The 21,117-nt window shown below is 40.8% G+C and overlaps 1 protein-coding gene across 1 annotated transcript in view; it reads right to left on the bottom strand.

Moving 5' to 3' along the window:
- ush2a (Usher syndrome 2A (autosomal recessive, mild)) overlaps positions 1–21,117 on the bottom strand; it is a 188,297-nt gene that overhangs the window by 46,964 nt on the left and 120,216 nt on the right. Inside the window, exons 61-67 of the mRNA XM_018666882.2 lie at positions 19,579–19,747; positions 19,238–19,459; positions 9,071–9,294; positions 8,078–8,414; positions 5,489–5,686; positions 5,116–5,270; positions 38–236 (exon numbers count right to left, since the gene is read on the bottom strand). Of these exons, the coding sequence (XP_018522398.1) occupies positions 38–236; positions 5,116–5,270; positions 5,489–5,686; positions 8,078–8,414; positions 9,071–9,294; positions 19,238–19,459; positions 19,579–19,747 (1,504 nt within the window). The remainder of the gene's footprint in view (positions 1–37; positions 237–5,115; positions 5,271–5,488; positions 5,687–8,077; positions 8,415–9,070; positions 9,295–19,237; positions 19,460–19,578; positions 19,748–21,117) is intronic.

Raw genomic sequence — 21,117 nt, 5'->3', positions numbered from 1 at the left:
GGCAGATAGTAACAGAATGATAAAACATGTATCTTACCAGTCACAGTGTAATTTCTGGGTCCATCAGTGTGTGTAAGTATGGTTCCAACACCTGTCTGGTTCAGGTGGTACCACTGTATGACTCCATTGGGACTAGTAGGTTCAGACCAGCTCACGTGGAGGGAGGAGGGACTTAAAGCTGTCACCAATGGAGGCTGCACACCCTCTGGGACACCCTGGACTGTGACTGCCACCACCTAAACACACACACACACACACACACACACACACAGATATAAAAACACACACAGAGGCACAGAAAGACACACACACAGATATAAACAGAAGGAAACACACACACACACACAAAATATAAAATATGCCACGTTTCTGATATTTTACAGAATGTAAAAGATGCAGATAACAGATGGATTTCTGCTGTGATCATTTATGAATGTAATTAACATGATCACAACCTAATAAAAAGCTGCATCCAAATTCAGGGCTTCTCTTTCTAAGGTAATAAAAACCTTGTTTACAACAAAAGAAGACATTTGCTGGTGATAGTGTAATTTATTAAAAAGAAAAAAGAAAAAACAAACAGCAGGATGGGCAAAATGTGGACACCAACACAGTTTTATGTTACCACCTACAGCTGAATATGGCCAAAAGTGGAAAGAAATGAAATCAAAACATCCACAATACATAGTAAGGAAAAAACATTACAGCACCAAAATGAGCTGTTGTATGTATAGAAGTTTGCAGTATATACAGTATATAGCAACATGGATCCCTGCCTTAATTGATCTACTGTAGCATTTCTGCATGACAGAATCCTACTGGAAGCTGTTTCAGCTATGCAACTTATAATAAGCACTTTAATTATGATGACTGTGTGGGTTCCAGTCAACAACATTCCCAGCTATCACTGCTACAAAAAGAAAAAACTTGACAAAACAACAATCAATCCCCTGTCAGGCTCATGTCATACAAAAAAAAAAAAAAAAAGTAAAACTAAAATCCTGCTTTTTCATACAGTGTTGTGAGTGACCATCTTATTGTAAATTCCTAGTGTAGTATCTGTGGGCCCCTGTGAATGCTGGGTGAATGTGGAGACCACAGAATCACAGGGCAATCTGCTGCTAATGGCAACAGGGATATCCTGCCTTAATAGACTGTCACTAGCACTTCCCCCACCTGTCCCACACACTGCTATGCAATTAGAACACTGCTTCTACAACTAAGGAAACACACACACATGTGCACACACATAAACACACATAAACACACACACACACACACACACACACACACACACACACACACACACACACACACACACAGGTGCATGCAGGTGTACACACATAAACACAAAGAGGTGGTGGAGAGGAAACAGCAAAGGGGGCAGAGAAGAAGATGTGGTGGAAGTGTAGTATCAATCAGTGAGTGCTTCAGTGTGCTGTCAACTCAGGTGCCTGTCAAGATTTTGCTCAAATGTAAACAAAATAAAAGCTATACAAGCACCTACTGTATGTAAATCTACACTAAATACAATGAACTTAACTTAAAGTGCTTTGGTGGACAACTTAACTCTGACTTACAGAAACCAGGACTCAGTAGTGAGTCTGTATTTAATCCTGTTTGATTAAATAATTGATCCATCTTATAGTTTATTACCGGGGTAGACTGAATATATGATGTTTAATATATAAACATGACAGGGCCAGAAACATTAATAAGGAAAAAAAAAAAAACATACCCAAAAAAACCCCCCAAAAAACAAAAACCAAAAACAATTTAGATGCTTACATTTCACACAAATATAATAAAAAGCTACAGACTACTCTTCATCCAAACTTTCTTTCTGTCTTCAAAGAAATGGAATAATGGAGGGACAGAAGAGGATGGGATTGTGAGAGACATACAGAAAAATGAAAAGGACACCAGATGACAGCTGCGGTAAAAGAGAAACTGGTGTTTGGACAGTGGGAAGGAGTGAGGATGAGAGAGGTTAAGAAAGGAAAGAGACAACAGCTGGGAGAAACTGGAGAGTTAAGATCAGAGGAACGACAGGAGACAAATAGCAGAAAGAACAGGACAAAGGGATCCAAAGACAGAGGAGGACCAATCGCTGTTCCTTCCTCTCTAAGTGACCAACCGTATTAGATCAGGACCTTCTGTTGCCACAGCAGGTGTACGTAAGTGTGTGCCTGTGTTTGTTTGTCTGTGCTTGTGTGTGTGTATGTGAGGAGGCTGATGCCAGGTAATTGCAGTGGTGTATTAGGTTAGCCCAAGTTATCCCATAATTGGGACTGTTTGGCCAATTTTCACTGGTGTACAAACTAATTCCAACTCACTCCCCTTCCACCTTCTGCAGGGAGTGTGTGCTTGTTTGAGTGAACATATGTATGTGTGAGACAGGGAGGTAGACAGAGAGAACGAGGAAGACAAAAATTGAGTTTGTGGTGTAACTGTGTATGGGGTTTCGGAGGGTATGTGCATGTATACAGAGTTCTCCTGTTGGTCATGTAGTTCTCAGCTAAATGGAGAAAGTTTCCAGCCAGGCTGATCTAGGGGTTTCTTCAAAAAGGAGGGTGAGTATTCCTATGAAAGCCCAGTATTATAAAATGCCTCACCTATCATTAGGCCCTGCACTGAGTATCACTGACCTAAAGTACTTTTAAACTGCCTTCAACTCCTAGTCTCACCAAAACCAGGACCGGATACTTGGCAGGTTAACCCAGCCTTATATCTACATTGAATCTGCTTAGGCTAACCCAGTGTGGCTGGACCAATGAGTTGATAGGCCTCCCTGCTTATAGTAGTGTTATTAGTGATACAAATAATTACCAGCTCTAACAGAAACTTTCTATACTATTCTCTGACCTAATGCACCTTTAAGCTGTCCTTGAATGTTATTCTCACCTCAGCACTGAGCAGATATTACACAGTATTGCCTGACCTTATATTCACACTGTATCTACTTAGACTTAACTACAGTGGACAGCCCAACTTGATCAACAATTTGCTGAACCACCATCACTGTCTATCTGGTTATACTATGCCTACCAACTACCACTAATGACTTGTGTCCCCTGACCTTTCTTATCTTATTTGTGTGTGAATGTAAGAGTGCAAGCATGTATAGGTTCATCTGGGGGGCCCCCTGTCAATAGCTGGTGTTGAACTAAGTTGGGCCCACAACACCAAGAAGACTCAACAGTATGTTATAGCATCCCAGAACCACGGCCCTCTTTACCTGCACCCACACACTCAAAGCAGTCCTCTGTAGCCAGTTATATTCAGTTTGACCAAAATCATCAGCTAACAGCATGCTACTTAACAATAACCACCCATTTTTGCACAGGTTTTTGCCTGGGCTCCACTCTTTGCATGGGTCTGGCAGCTCCAGAGTAATGACCATAAACACAGTCTACTGGTTAGTTACAAGTGGCAGCCTAATTATAGGATGTCCACTGACATGTGAGGATGTCTTTGAGGGAGCCAGCCATAGTAATGTGACTGACAAATCAACAATCATGTTAGCATGCTTTTAACAAAGTGGATGGAAATGCAATTATATTCACAAATCAACATGTTCTCACTTGTAATACAAGAAACAGAAAATTTAATGCTTAATGGGAAAACCTACAAAAAGAGAAAAAAATCCGTTTCTTGATTTCTCTGAACATTAACCACTGTGTTCTTTATCTGTGTTCTACATCCATTCATTCCTATTTCATCTGTGTCATCATTCGCCCCACCATCCATTTATTGTATACATTAATCCATCCATCATCTATTTATCTATCAACCCCTCACAAGTAGTTCAACCAACTGTACGTGGATCTCACCCTCAATCATCCTTGCATCCCTCCAGTGACACAGCTACAGGCTTCCTCTTTACGTAAGAATGTGCTCATCAAAATAATGAGATGTTAAATTAGCTTAAAAAAAAGCCAGAAAGACAGTTTTCAACGTGAGCTTTCATCACCTCTAAGCCAGAGAAATTAATTGTTGTGGTGATATCAGCTCGGCTACAGCCAGAAAGATAGCAGGGGGGAGTTCTGTGTGAAGCTATTATGGACGCTATCACAAACATCAGGTAGGCTCAGCAAATCCAGAGACTCGCATACAGGGGGAGAGCAGAAACAAGGCTAAATAACAACTTGTTCCAACACAGGAACAGAGCAGAGTTCACACAGTGTGGAAACATCACACACTGTAATTTCTCAGCAATAAAGGTCAGACAGGTTTAGAATTTGTAAAATATCACTTACACAACAACTGTGCACCTGAATTATGATGCAAACAGTGTTTAGAAATCAGCACCTGAGACGGCTTTTACAAGAGGGTAAAAGGGCATTTAGCTGAAAGGCCACTGACCAAACAGTGGATCAGAGACCAATGCTGCAAGGTTGCTGTTGTAAATGTGTGACTAGGAAGTTGGATGTCCAAGTCATTTCTCCTTGATAGAGAAAAGGAAAAATTATGTTTGCACATCTGTATTCAGACAGGTTGGTAGGAGAAGTAATAAGTATACCATTGTCTACTATTATGGTTAAGTTACTAATTACGTTTTGGTCAAGAGGCAAAGAAGCTGATTTTTGTTCCTATTTTCTCCTTTCATCTATCTTTTCTCTGATTTCTCCATTTCACACACGCACACACACACACACGCACACACACACACACACACAAACACACTTTTTAAAAAAAAGATCCTTCTTTTCCTTCAAGTGTTACGCTTAAATTAAAAGAATGAACTAAACTACAGAGTAAAGTGGTGCTTAGTTCAGTGAAGCTCAGTCCATCTTTAGAGGAGCCATTAGATAATCATACAGGGGAATAATGTCTTTATGAAATGGGGTGCTACAATAGAGTAACGTTTTGGAAACTGTGTGTGTGTGTCTGTGTGATGGGTTGGTGTGGGAAAGAGAGAAAGCTCTACATGTAGAACCATCAGGACAGAGACAATCAAAACAGCACTATGATGCAGACCCGGCTTCATATTTGTGGGACAGGTAAGCATAAGGTTTAGCCACATATGCTGCTAATACTGTGATGAAACATAGAAAATGTTAGTCTGATACAGGGAAACTATAATAGCACTGACATAAACATATGCAGTCTTACCTGTGTACTGTCAGCACAACCAGCCCGGTTACAGACCCTCAGCTGATAGCTATATTCCTGTAAAGGCCTGATCCCACCTACATCAGTGAAACTGTTTTCATCACCACGGTAACGCTCTTGTCCATCCCGCAGTATAACATAGTGGGTGATGTCCCCTGGTAAAATGGAGTCAATTGACAATCAATGTCAGATTTTTGTCAGTATTTAAAAGCTTTAAAACATCTTACCCTTTAACTTTTCAGTCTGCATCCACATTAATCACAAATACCCTTCAACTGAGGTTAATTAAACTGAACCATGTTCACAGAGAAGACTTTTTATTACTAATTTTTAATTACGATTTTAAACTAGTGATACACACACACATACGCACCATTAGGTCTGGCAGGTGCTTGCCATTGCAACTGGATGATGTCATCTCGTTCACCAAGGCGGCTCCAGCGGGGCGGTGCCACTCCCCATGGTTTGTCTTCACTGGTGGTCACTGTTATGACATCACTGGCTCCTCGTCCAAAACTGTTCCAACCCCTCACTCTATACTGATAGGTGGTGAAGGGCGCCAGTTTGGAATCTATTTAAAAGTAAGAAAGGTCAGAAGAAGAGGAGCAAGTGAGATAGACTGTATCTGATTAAATGTTAATAACTCTTACAACATGATTTGGTTTCTTTGGTGAATTTCTTTCATTTTAATGAATGATGTTTGTGCATAATTCTTGTGAATGGGAATAAGCTGCAGTAAGTAAGTAAAGGGCTCTGGCACAATGACACAAAGATTGTATGACATGCACAGTACATACTGTATACTAATCATGAAAGACGTGGCAGATGTGTTTATCCACAGTAATATATAGTAACAATAGTTGCATCGTGGCAGCTGTACTGGGAGTTGTACTGCCAACATATTTTATACAACATACACCAAATATACGCACTATCACTGTGCATAGTTGTAGATGTCAGGCCATGACTGAAGCATTCTGGGAGATAGGTCATTACAACCCTTCTGGTGAGGTATATATACAGGAGCATATATACATAGAGATGCACATGCACACAGTTACACACACGTGTGCATTATTTTTAGGAGTGTTAAGGGACCATGAGACCATGTTTAAACCACCAGTCTGGGACTCTTGTCTTTACTACTGTGACAACTAAAGCAGCAAAACACACAGTGAGGCACGCACACACACACACACACACACGCACACTTAATGTGTTTGCACACATAGATGCCTACAAACTGACATTCTGTGTTTGATTAAGAACTAATTCCAAAAAGTATGAATATCAGTTGTGTGTGGACAATACAGGGTATATTTATAGCGTTTAGTGCACATGTGGCACTATCAGTGTGTTCTGTACCTTAGGTTTTTTTTCTCAGAAGTATATAGCATGATATCATGTGTGTGTGTGTGTGTGTGAGTGTGTGTGCATGAGAAACATCTGGTGTATGGTGGGTGGCGACAGCTTTATGTGCCTCTGCCCAGATGGTGTCACAGCATCGCCTAGAAACTCTTATCCTAACCGCCCCATGCACCCCACACACATACACACACACACACACACACACACACACACACACACACACACACACACTACAGAGGGACACTTAAATAGTAACTAAACGGACACAAACACACACATAACACATGTAATTATAAGTGCACATCTACCCATACACACACACATAACATTCACAACCACAATTAGTCTTGATTAAACAGATATAACTACCCAGATAAATAATGTGTGGATGGACTGAAAATCCTACAAGATACATGCACATACACACACACACACACACACTCCTATTCCCTTTGGGCTGATAAATAGTAGAGAATGTTGAAATGGCTTTTAAGCGCCCATCTCTAAGTTTTTTAATGACACACAAGTGTACAGCACAGAGAGAGTTACCACGTTACAGCTATTAATGTACACTGCAACAGCTGCCTTGGTGTGTGTGTGTGTGTGTGTGCGAGTGTGTGGAAGGGCATCTGTCTCTAAAGCTCGTTGATTGCAGCGGCTGACACATTTAGAGAAAATGCAGAATTGGTTACTGCAGACTCGCAATTTCTATGAGTGGGGTGTTTCACAGATGGCTATATTCAGTATTAGTTATTGTCAGTGGCTGAGACGACTGAGGTGAGAGCCTGAATTTCCAGCAGAGTTATGGGTCAGAGGCAGGGATGCACATTCTAATCAAAATGTTTAAAATTCAAATACATTAGCCATACAGAGACAAGCTCACACCAAAGGAAATATTATTGAATTGAAATTATATTTGATTGAAAATACTACTGTTGATTAATTGAGCTGAAGGGCCATGTTATTGGATTGAGACTACTTATACTTGTGTGATTTTACCCAGGCAGCTTGACTTGGTGCTTAAAAACTACAAATCTGAAAAATAAAAGACCCCCCTTCAAGACTTCCCTTGGGAATGAGGGGTTTAAAAGAAACAGGTGTTTAATGTCCTTAGCTGCTCAGATCACTAACTGATTCACAAGCTGCTAAAACATTAGTTTCCAAAAAATCTAGCAAGCTTAAATGTGTGAGGCAGAGTACAGTGAGGGGCAGTGATGAGAAAATCAGCAGCTGGCTCAACATGAAGAGGCAGTACACAGCAGAGAGATGGAGGTACAAAGATTGTTAAAACAGGTGCTAAAACAGTTAGACAGTCAGACAAGTAGGCTTATAACAAAAGACACATAAGGGACATTTACGCTGTGCAGAGTTGAGCCTAGTCACATGACCAGACACTCAGTGAATCTCGCATTGTCGCAACAGTGTTTATATATAAGCTGTCATGACAACATATTTTATGGGTCAAATATTATTTGATTTATAAATTTGTCATATCTTCCACCAGACATTTTGGATGTTGATATTTTCATCTACCAGACAACTAAATGACACAGACACACAAACATATACACACACACACCAACTCAGTAATTACCTGTATAGGTATATCCTCTGGCATCTCCACTGTACACAACCTCCTCATGGGATGGGCACAGGTTTCTGTCATATTGTATGTTCTGTGTGTGTGTGTGATTGTATATGTATGCCATTTTGTATGGGTTATCACTTCTGTAATCTGTAAACGGGCCCGCGGTGAGTGCTTCTTGTGTGGTGTTGAAAGTAGGTGAGTATATTGTGGGGGGCGTGTCAGGGTGGGTGTCTGCAGACAGGACCCATGTGCAGGCAGTCATAGATGGATCGAGGTCACAGGAGCCACAATAAGCGGTAGATGCTGCAGCTATGGGACACACAGCGCCCTGCAGACACTGGTGCTGCACAGAGAAGAGAAGTTATATGAGAGCAATTACACAGCAAATTCAGAGGTGCAGGAGACAAGGGAGTAAAAGTCAAACTATGAGGTTAAAAATTAGTTCAAAATTTGTATACATTCTGCAGTGTCTGTTTCTAATGCACACATTTGCTTGCAGAATGTAACTATGTGTGTGATTGTGTGCATGTGTGTGATATGCATGGTCCTTAATGACATCATTAGAGCTAATGAGAGTTCCTACCCTTTGTCCCTGTGTGTGTGCATGCCTCTGTGTGTGTATGTGTGTATGCGTGAGCTTTTCTCATGCTGACTTAGGAACACACAAACACCACATGACCCCAGCTGATAAATGGAAGATGGCCCAGTCCCCAACTCCTGATGTGACAATATGTGTGAGTTTTAGAGAGAGAAGAGAGAGAGAAAGAGAGAGAGCTAGAGAGAGATAGAAGAAGAAATGCAAATGTCAATTAGATGTTTATCCTTGGGTCTTGTATGTAGTCTACTAGCTTGCATTTCTGAGGCACTTATGAATTTAAATCCATAGTGATAAATGCATTTCAGATGTTTACATTTTTTTTCAAAATGTAGTTTTTCTTGTTTATTTATGTTACTTGTCTGTAAAGAAAGAAACAGAGACAGACAGACATACAAACACACCTGTATTGACAAGCCGGGTGTGGGTCGATCAGCGCACACGTGTCGTTGAGGGTCATAGCCAATCCCGTTACAGCATTCTTCTTCCTGATGTATGACCTTCGACCCACAGCACTGCAGTGTCACTGTGGCATTTCCAGCAGGGTGCATTGTGGGATGTCCATCTTTGCCCACACAGCAAAGAGAGGTTGAAGAGTTTATGTAGTCCTGATCACAGCAGATAAAACCTAAAGACAAGAAAATATGCAGCATATTATTGTTTTATATGCACTTCCATTTTTATTTTTACTGTAGCAGGAAATATTTTTTTTTGGAACATCATTCACTGTTCACTGTTGGCTTCTCTGCTCTTTTCTTCATCATCTCTACTACTTATCCTTCTGTTCTGCCTATTTCCTGCTCACCTTGTTTCTGTTTTCCTCCTGTCATCCTCCCTCCATAATCTCTCCTCCTTCCCTCAATCCCTTCCCTGTCTTCATTCCTCTACACTTCCAAACTCCCTGTCCCTCCTCTCTTCAATCTCTATTTTCCCATCTGCGCAGAAATAGTATTTAAGCTGCTCTGAATATTAGTGTGCATCTTCTCTTATCAACTCTTATACACATCCTCCTCTCCTCTTCTCTCCCTCCTCCCCTGCATGTTTTTTTTCCTCTCCAGTGTTCATCTCTCCATACAGCAGTAATATTCAGGCTATGCCATCAGAACAGCGCAGGGGGGAGAGGAAGTGTGTTTTTCTGAGAGCTGCCATCTCTGACAGTGATAGGTGATGTCTGTCTGCCACCACTTCACCTTCAGCAGCAAGGTGACATTTAAAATACATGCTATCAACTCCATTTCCCTGTAAATGTTTTGCAGGTGAATATCAAATTTCAAGCATGTTTCTTCACATTCTCAATCACTTCATATTTCAAATTCAAATAACCTGAGTCACTTTGAATGACTGACAAATTAAAACATTTTTGGGTCCTGCAGATTTGAGGTAAAAAGACTCACTCCTTGTAGAGAAAATTCTGTTCCTTTCTGTAGAACCTGTCAAAGGCTCCACCTTATTTCGGTTAGAAGTTACAAAGATATTATGCTAAACAAGGACTGGCCATTGAACATTGTACTTGTCAAATTACTAAGGTTATATTTACTCTACTCTAAAGAATCTTTTTCAACTGTAACTTTGTCAGCAAAAACTACTTGGTAATGTAGAATGCAAATTTTAATGTCTAAATAAAACTCTTCAGAAAACACACTCTAGTGACTCCAACAACACACACATATGCTTTTTTAAAATGTATGTAGGTAATAATAAGAGAATGGGTGACACTGCCTGTAAATCAATTTTCAATTTGCTGTGCTTCAAATAAGGTAAATGAATTAAGTGTTTGATCCTAACTTTTATCTAACTTTTCCTAATATTTTTTGGTTTGTTGTTGCTGTCTTAACCCTCAAACCCCTGGGGGTGAAGGACCTCTCTGGTAAAGCAGCTGATGATACAAATGTTTACTCTAACCTACGAGAGAAATTCAGAAAACACTGACACTTGTGTGTGTTGGATTATGGTTAGAGCATGGACATGTGAGTGAAATACATCTGACAGCAGGAGGAGCAACAAAACCAATGAAATGGTGAGTAAACATGGTGCCCTCTCTTCAGTAGCCCTCATAATTACACAAGCTGAACCAATCTGGTTACTGTGACGTCAGCACAATTTAGTTGAGGGCGAGGACTATCGTGCTTTGGCCTCGCAATGGATTAGGGTTATAATATTGTCGAGCTATTATAATACTGAGTCAGCAACCACCTGCTGTGAGGATGCATTGGAAATACAAATGAGCACAGCTAAAACATCGCAACTACAGTGATGGAAAATCGTGTTTTGATGAGAGAGTGCAACATTAAAAGCTTCTCATTTTGAGTCCAACTGAAAAACCGTTTGGGATTATTTAGTTTACACTTAAAATAATCTAACTTTCATGAGGTATTTCACAAATTTATCCTAACAGTTGATGACTTGCTGATCTGTGGCACTATCTACCCCCAGCTGTGGTGCCCATTTTATTTGACAGCAGACATTAAACACTAAGTCATTGCTTTGTATCATGGCCTCTGCCTTTAATGGGGCTGCAGATAGTTGTGGAGTGATAAATAACTTATTGTTTAACACTCTAATCAGCATTCATTCTTTGAGCACATGAAATGCTGTTAATTTAAGCAATCATTTCACTTAAAGGCCGAAAGTGGAGAATGGCACATATTTTCTACTGTGCTGTTGGAGTGCATTACATCCTCACCGCATCCATCACAGGCACCATGTGACAGGAAAATGCATGTGTATGTGTGTGTGATTGTGTGACATAAAGGCAGTCTGACGGCTAGTAACTCACTTAGCAGCGGCAGCTGTTGCAGAGCTGGGGCTTGGTGGCCAATTCCCCCAGCGCCTTACTTCAGCTTCAATGACGCGCAAATAAACAGCTCAACACTTTTCCAAAATAGCTTCTCTCCACTTATCCCTCGTCCTCTCGGCATCCTCACCTCTACTCCTCCCTTCCATCAGGACACCAGGCCCTCTACAACTCACAGTTTTTACTCATTTGCCTCCCCTGCGTCCACTCTCCAGCAGTCCAACCGTTATTCTCTGTGTCATCTAACATGGATGTTCAAACACAGCATACTGGGATTCTCTAATACTTTTTTCTGACTAGAGGAAATAGCAACTTTATGACTTGTAACTTTAGGTTCTGGAGTTGTCTCCTGCTTCCTGTCCACCATCTCTCTTTTCCCCTCTTTTCTTAGATCATTCTTTTTTCCTGCGTCCCTAACTTCTGTATCAACCAATGCCTCTCCACCTCTACAGCTGTCTGTCGTTCTCTAGCTCTTTTTTTAGGTTACTCTTCCTCCTTTTCATTTCTCAGTTCCTGCATTCGCTTGTTCCTCTGTTATCCTCTTTTCTCCACATAATTTTTACATCTTCCTCTTGTACCTCCTCTCTCTTATCCTCCTTTCCTTCTACTATAACTCCATCTCTCTCCACTCACTTCATAGTTCTTCATCATTTGTTTACTGCAGCTAAACTTCACTATTGCATTATCACGCATTCAGCAGAAATCCAATCCCTGTCTTTGTGAGCGTTATCTGTGTATGGGGTGTGTGTGACATGATTGCACATTTGTGTTAACGTTTTGAAACACACACCTCCGATTTTCTCTTCCTCTCTATAAGCTGTGTGTGCATGTGCGTGTATGTGTTGACAACATTTTATCACACACCTCTTGTTTTCTCTCTTGCATCGCAGAATGCTCCAGCCCTAATCTTCAGATTTATGTTGGATTTGCATACATTCGTTAATAGCATCGGGAGCAGCGCGTCAACACAAGGTGCTTAGACAACGTGAATTATTATTAGGGTTTCAGTCATTCCACTTAATGATAAGTCAATATTTAGCCCTGCCAATGAACTACTGATAAAAATGTGTGTTGTGGATTAGGGTTATCCGAGCTCTCTAGGAGACCAAAACCCCTCCACAACTTTAAACAAACCAAACACTTTTAAATACCTGAATATATTACAAGGGGTTTGGCACAAAGTGCAGAGCAAGTGTGTACATCCACAGTCTGTGTGCATGCATACCAGGACACATGCATTCACACTGAAGAATCTTACATTGACAGAGATTCTTGGCACAACTCTCCACACTCACACAGAGAGAAGGGCAAGCACATAAATAATACTGAATTCATAGATCAATGTGATATTTCAGTTTTTTAGATACATTTGCAGAAATGTCTAAAATTATGTTTTTGCTTTGACATTATGGGTTATTGAATGTAGATTGACAAGGGAAAATTTTAATTTGAATGATTATAGCATAAGGCTGCAAGTGAACAGGTCTGAATACTTTCTGAATAGACTGTAAATTTAAAGGCTTTTTATCAAACACACACACACACACACACACACACACACACACACACTCACTCCTACCTGCAATGAGTGTGTGTGTGTGTGTGTGTGTGTGTGTGTGTGTGTGTGTGTGTGTGTGTGCGCGCATGTGCGCACTTTGTGCTCCAAAGGGGCCAGGCTATATGCCATGTTGAGAGATGAAATCATAGTGGATTGACTTTCTCACACAGTGCACGCAGTCCCCCTGTGGACACACACATGTGGACATTGGGGCAGCAAGCACATACATAATAGAAGACACACACACACACATACACATCTACTCTTTTCCCAGCTGACTGGTTGTCCTCTTGTCTTTCTGACATTTTTTTTTTTAATCTCAACAACATTACCAGCTGGGCGTGTGTGACTGTGTGTGTACATGCATGTATGTTTATTTCAGTGTGTGTGCTGAGCTTAGGTAAATGCTTTGGTGGCACTTATATTTTCACCACTCTACAGGGATTCACTAAAGAGTGAGACAAAGGAAGCAGCTGTTCATGTGTTTAAGAGAGAGAAAGTGATAAAGAAATGAACAACCAAAAGAGTTAACAAAGTGATACAACAGGAAAAACAATTAAAAAGATGTGAATTGAGATGAGAAGGATTTGCTAAAATAAATAACACAACATATTGCCATATGTAGTCTACTGTGTACACCAAAATTATCAAGTAGAAAAAATCATATTTTGTTTGTACACTTAGAAAATACATATCCATCAGATGTACTGAGGAATAGAGATTTATACTCCTAGTTTAGGGTGGATGAAAGAGATGATGATGGAGAATAAACCCTGTTTTGTCAATTATGGACACATAAACCTTCCTATCCATTATATGGATATAAGCACTACATGTTTTATAGCAGACTGACTTGGAGACTCCAGAGCTGACACCTTCACCTTGCAGGTAATCCCACAGGCCTTCAACTATCCAATCCTTACACATTCTGCCAGAGACATTGCAGCTGACAACACAGTGACCCGTGGCCTTCCCCCTTCAGGTTATCCATCACTGTCATCAATGTGATCTTGGTGTTGGTGAGTTGGGGGTGCTGGCCAGCAAGAGGAGGTTCTCCAGCACCTCTGTGGCTATATAATTACTTCCAAGCCTTCTGTACATCTCCAACAGAGGATTTTTAAGCTCAAGTGCAACTTTTAGCAGAAGTTGTGAGGCAGTGTGAGGCAATGCACTCAGTCTTTGTTGAGCCCAATGAACTGAGAGAACGGAGTTAAACTCATTTGTCTGTCATTGTAATTCCTCATTGTGAATGCAAGTGAACCACAATTTTTTCTTCACAAGCAATACAGACGGGTCTAATTTATGGCTTTTCAGCTTGTCTAAATCTATTTCAAATGGAACAATGTGTACCTTTGCCATATAACCTTAATGGAGGAATGATACATGCTTGTTAGTTGAGTAAAGGGTAAATAGGACCACTAGTGATGTAGGGATAACAGCTGCCATGCAGAGGTATGTGCCACAACTAAAATATTCCATCCAGGTATCATTTGCAACTACATCCTGTAGTTGTTATTCCCTAAACATTTCTAGGTGTCTGTGTTTGTGTTCTCGTGCATGTGAGCTCAGTTTGCTCCCCACTCTTACCTGGAAGTAATGTCTTTTAATGTTAACTTTTATTAAATCCACAACGTGTAAAAGTAATAATATCAAGACTAACACAAAGGCAAATAAACACACACACACACACACACACACACACACGCACAGCAGTCTGCCCTCATCTCTGTGCTCCTGACAGCCTCTGGTTTTATTCTTGCCAGTCATTAAAGTAAACCTAATAGAAAAGCCATCATCATAAATACATTAACAGAGAGAGAAATGTCTTCCTGTGTTCAGAGAGCACTCAATCTTCTAAAGCAGCCAGACGCTGCTGTTTGGAATGCACTACTGTTGGCCATTTGCTACCCATCATTGATGAGGGGCTTTTGGCAATGATAAACACTCACACGCACATACACGAACAGAGAGAAATACACACTCAGAAACTGTTGAAAATCTTTTAGCAGAAACAATGGAAGGACATGCAAAGGATGTGTCTCTGCATAAGGAAACATTTAGATACATAGACAGAAACAGATGAGGAAAGTGAGGCATGCACCAAGTTGGGGTAATATACCATGCACATTTGCACACACTTACACACACAAACGCATACACTCTCAGAACTCTGCCAGCCTCGAAGAGCGCTAGCTTAACTACTGGGATAATTTCCCTCCAGCAAATGGTCACTGTGCCCTTGAAAAACATATTTGATTATTACTTTTTCCTCCCCCTCCTCTTTTTTTCTTTTAGCATCATCACAGCCATTTTCATCACGCGCTCTGATGATGGCACGGCAAGGCGCGTTAAGATAACACCCCGGCACCGCCAGGCTTTTAACACTTAAACGGTGAAAAGGGATATTCAGATTTGTCCTTGAACGTTTGGATGGGGCCTGCTGGGCTGGGACAGAGGGAGGGAGTAAAGGAAGGAGTTAAAGAAATGCACACATTTTTAAGATTCACTCACTTTAAGAAAAAGTGAGGTGGGGAGGGCTTTCATGGTAGCACCCACAGTGAGAAATGGGGTAGGCGGGGTTGAAGGGCAGATGGAAGAGTTAAAGAATTGCGCGCTATAAAGGAAAAGTGTGAAGGGGAAATGATTAGTGGAGCGCGCACAGTGAGGCAGGGGACTTAGGGAGAGTCAGGGAGCAACGGGAGGCCAAAGACACCACACACGTTCCTTTAAACACCATCTAATCTCACCTAAGTCTTAGCTAAACATCTTACATACAACCTCAGAGAGAGAAGAAAAGAGGAGCAAATGAAGAGCTTAAAAGTTGGTCTTGAACCTACAACACAGGAGGAAATGCTGCAAAAACCTGAGGCACTTTTGTCCAAAAACAAACAGCATTTAATCTACTTGAAAGTGAAATGAAAGCTGTTTAAACAAACTGGCAGATTTGGAAGGGAGGGATTTAGCACAGAGACTTTGTGTTACTGTACAACAACTGGGGATGCTGAGGAAAGGATTACAGACGATCTCAATAATATCACAAAGACTAAAACTGGCCGGAGTAGAAGTTAGGCCGGCCATTACAGATAGCATAACAAGTGTAACTTGATCAGCAAGTTTGAATAAAGTCAAACATACCTATTTAGACATTACATTACCCAATACACAATTAATGTTGTTAGGCTTGTAAGTTGGAAGAAAATGGACCTGAGGCCTAAAAAGAGGCTTTGTGTCTCAGTTATGCAACTAAAGTACGAGTGAGGTGCAAGCTGTTGTGGATGGAGTACTGATTAAAATTGAAATCTGTTCCCTCAAATACATTTGAAATAGTTAACTGAGTAATACACCTGAAAAATGGGTTTCTACAAAAAAAAAAAAAAAGCCCAGTCAACACAGACTTCTGCTAGAGAAGCATTTAAGCAGCCTAGTAAGATAAGTACATAGGCTAAACAGTGGATAGTTCATGAAATTCTGGCACACATTTGCACTGAAAGGAAAACAGAGGCTCTCTCTCATTACAGAGTGACATTGACAACTGGAAGAAAAAATAATAGTGAAAAAAAAGTCTCCAAGTAATCACAAATATACTTAAAACTTAAAATATGCCAGAGTGCAGACTGAGTGGATTCATAGACTAGTTGGTATTGGGTGAACAGAAATTATATCAACTTACATAATATACACTATATAGGGGGACAGTTGTTTGTTGAACCCTATGAAATGTTTTAGAAGAAAACTGCTGTTTTTTTTTCTCTTTTCTTTGGGACAGCTAAGGTGAGATCACTTTTCTGACCCTGATTCTATTTCACTGATTTACACTGGATGCTTTCCTGTTTCAAATCAAATAGTCGAGCCTGGAGCACACATGTGAGTGCTCTTGCAACTGTGTTGAGTATTTTTGGACAAGTGTACACGTAAATGCAACTCTGTGTGTTTACACGTGCATGTTTTCTTGCAAGTGTGTGTGGTTGTGTATGATTGCTGTTGTGTTTGTGCATGGATGCTTGTGTGTGTATCTGCATGTGCACATGTGCATGCAAGCCAGTACGTGTATCTGTTGCCAGACGGCTGTCTCCTGGCATTGCTGTTCCCCTGCAGTGTGTGTGTATGGTTGTTGACAGTGTGGACGGTAATGTGTGATAGATCGCACTTCAGGGACCCCATAATCACATCAGCCTAACCTAGTCTATCAGCTGGGCACAATGGGATACCCTTCACTCCTCCTTTAATCTGCTCCATCTAGCTCTTCACCACTCTTCTCCCCCCCCTTTCTCTCTCACTTACTTTCTCCCTCTCTCTCTTTTTTTTAGTTTTTTCAGTTTTCCTTTATCTGATGAATATTTTACAAGTTTTTTCTAACCTTTCTTTCTTTCTTCCACTAATTCTTTCTCTATGCCTTGTTCCTCTTCCTTTTTTATGTTGTCATTTTTATTCCATCTTGCATTCTTTTTACAATCTAAATTGTGTGTAATACAACTGTACTTTATATGTATCCTTCTCTTATTTCTTTCTTCCTCTCTGTCTCTCTTTCTATTTTTCTCTCACAGTATCATTAAGAATACAAAACCCTGGACATGGTGAGAGGGAGCAATGAGAATGAGTGGTGCCAAGGTTAAGTATCCTATCCTATAATAGGTGTTGCTGTGTGCATGTTGTGTGAGTGTGAGTGTGAGTGTCTTGAAACAGACGTGCAGGGTCGAGGTTGCAGAGTCGGCCCCAGGGCTCCCCGACAGTGCAGTGCACCCGGCAAATGGCCCTTAGCCTTGCTAGCGCCGCTAGCCCTACGATCCATCATACCATATGTTCTCAATGGGGAAGCTAACGCTAATGACTGATGAGTGGAAGGGAAGGGGGAATAAAGGGTGGGAGGGAGAGGATTGGGATGATGAGGAAGAAAAGATGGTATGAGAAGAAAGGAGGAGCGAGAAGTCTGAGCAAGAAACAGGGAAACAAGTTGAGGAAAACTAACAAAGAGGATGACAAAGGAGAGGAGAAGAAGAGATAAAGGAGATAAAATAAAAGGAGATGGAGAGGAAGAGGAGGTGGGGAGCATATGTACTCCCTGGGAGGGGGACGATGAGGCGAAACAAGTTACAATGCGATGGAGTAGAATACTATACTAAAAAAATATTAATAAGAATTACTCAGTATTTGAAAGTGAAAACTAAAGTCTGAGTGACAGTGTCATAAAAAGACATGTTGAAAAAAACAAAGCTAGATAATAACTTTTCATAATAAAGGAAAGAAACAAATGATAACAGCCACGAAGTAAAAAAATATTTGAAATAAAAGACTAGTTTTCTGCTGACCTGCTTTATAGGAACTTTTAAGTCAGTATACATGTTATTTTTGTGTGGGTAGGGATCTTGTGTGTGTGTCAGTGTGAGTCTGTGTGTTTGAGGGTAGGCTAATGAAGTACTATGGGCCTGCCCATATGGGGCCATTGTTTATGTGTGATGAATAGAGTCCACGTGTCTGTCTCTGGCACTCAATACTAAGCGAACCCTGCCGAGGGCACCCTGTTGACTCTGTGTGTGTGTTTGTGTGCATGTGTGGGTGCATGTAATATGTCTATATGTGTGTGAGAGAGTGTGTGTATGTGTCTGTATGAAGGAGAGAGAATGAGTGTGTATTTGTCCTGCTGTGTGCTTGGCAGTGCCCTCAACGGTGCCATCCCAAGTGTGTTTCATCATCATCTGCCATGACAAAGATGTCTAATGACACACACATACACCCACACATAGACAGAGACACACACACACACACACACACACACACACACACACACACACACACACAGTCCCATCTGTGCCATGGTATCCGGGTGCTTTGGGACACTGCAGGAGAGGAAGAAAGGGAAACGACCCCACGTTCCTGCACCATGTGTCTAACTCAACCCTCTTTGCTTTATTCTCTTGTCCCGTTATTTTCTCTCTTTTCCCTTACTCTCTCCTTTTCCCCCAATAAACATTAAGACATCACCAGGGACTTAACTCTGACAAAATCCTTTCTGGGCCAGAATAACTAGTTTTCTATACAAAATACCCTTTTGTTGATTGGACTTATATAAATGATAAATTAGAATAAATTATTTCTCTAGACAAAAGCAGGACTAAGCAGGCCATCAAACTTCATCCAGTGTGCTTATTCTAACAACAAAACCTTATTCTAACAACAGTGGATGTTAGTTTATGCTTTTGTCTGGGTGCGTCCTTCACTCACCTGGGGTATATGTGTGCACTTCCCCCCTCTCTGCATCACCACAGCACACCAGTGTATCATCCACCATCCGGCCTCCACAGCACTGGACCCCATAGCCATCATGCAGGCTCCTACCACAGCAGAGCTGGCCACCTTTCACCGCGTAAGGAACCCCCCCACAGCAGCTGTCACCCAGCCCCACTGAGACCCGGCCCTGTGAGTGGTCAGGACAGCAGTATTCATCTACGAAGACAAGGACAGATGAAGGAAACACTTGAACAAAATGGAAAAGAATAGACTCCGGTCAAGTGGAAAAGATCAAATCCCACGTAAATCTAAACGTGTGGCGATTTGAAACTTACTGGTTTTTACATGAACGTAGTATCCTCCACAGCACTGGTGGTCGGGGAGAGCCGGAAGCAGTTTGCCATTGCAGCAGACTGGGTTGGAGGAATTACTCAAACTCAGGTAACTGCTGTCACAGCAATGATGATGTGGTTTTTTGGTGTACAAAAGTCCACTGCAGCAAACCTAGTTAACACAGAGTGGCACACACATACACACACAGAGTGACAATCTGCCAAACAAGGGAAATATTCCCACATAAAAATGAGTGTTCGTTTCATACACCCAGTGGTAGAAGAAGTACTCAGATCTTTTACTTAAGCACACTGTATGAGCATGAAGTCATACTTACAGTGTATTACAATTATTAATACATTGATATACATATAACTTGCAGCTAGTTAGGATGGGCCTTAAATTAACTACTTTATATATTGCTGGGTAATTTAATCAATAATTATACATCATAATTCATTTGCTGATAATATTTTTGTTTTAATAATCTAGAAAAATATTGAGTAACTAAAGGTTTAAAATAAATGCAGTGGAGTAAAAAGTAGAAGTACAGTATTTAAGTAAATTTATTTTCTGTTACTTTTCCCCAGTACATATACCACAACCACAATACCAAAACATGTAACTGTCTTTGGCCGCTCCATCATGTAAAATCTGTAACCTCACAACTTCTGCAGTGGCCATATGGAAACAAGCTAAAGCGGTAAGTTATTGGGTGCCTAAACTCACACCCCTTTTTTATTAATTTCTGCCCTGGATGTAGACAATTCATTTTATTACCTTATTATCTGGGTGATAAGGTAATAGAAATACTTATCTGTTATGTCAACATTGACATTAAGAGACAATATATTGTATACTAAATTAAAGAAGCACGACACATGAAATACAGTAAGCCTGTGTACTGAATACATCTCTTTTGTGTTGTAAACTTGTACATACAATGTATTGGATGATTCTGAGAGTACACATCAGTACTGCAGCTGTTTTTTTAAGTTCATGAGTGTGGGTTTGAGCTCCGTCTAAACAGGACCACTTGCATTACTTAAATAGGTGTGCACTTGTATGTGTGAGTTTACAGTAACCCTCGTTACTGTTTGTGCCATTGGGTGCTGTGGGGGTAAATGTATGGCGGGCATTTACTCTGTGCCAACTTGGCTGGCATTCAATGACACAAGGATGGAAATGAATGCAGATGACAAGTTAATCTGTTTAGAGAAATTAATCACTGAGAGGATGACCATACATTCCATATGAATAGTGTGCACTTGGAAGAGGAAATGTGCGAGTGTGTATTGTCTATGAGCCTCTATGTATCTTTTTGTGCTTGTGTGCATGTGCCTGAGGTCTGTTAAGGGCTAACATCCTGAGGGAGCACACAGCAACACTGTTTTCTTATTCTCCACTTTTTTCTCCTCTCGTCTCCACTCAACACAAAGACCCTGGACCTCTATCTTGTTATACACATTGTTGTTGCACACTGAAGGTTTTAAGTTCTTGTTAAAAGAGATTCTTGTATCCAGGTGAAAAGGTCAGGGGAG

The sequence above is a fragment of the Lates calcarifer genome, linkage group LG2 (genome assembly GCF_001640805.2).
Source record: "Lates calcarifer isolate ASB-BC8 linkage group LG2, TLL_Latcal_v3, whole genome shotgun sequence".
NCBI classification, from domain to species: domain Eukaryota; kingdom Metazoa; phylum Chordata; class Actinopteri; family Centropomidae; genus Lates; species Lates calcarifer.
Note: the sequence above shows the minus strand (reverse complement) of the source record. Positions and strands in the feature narration are given on the sequence as shown.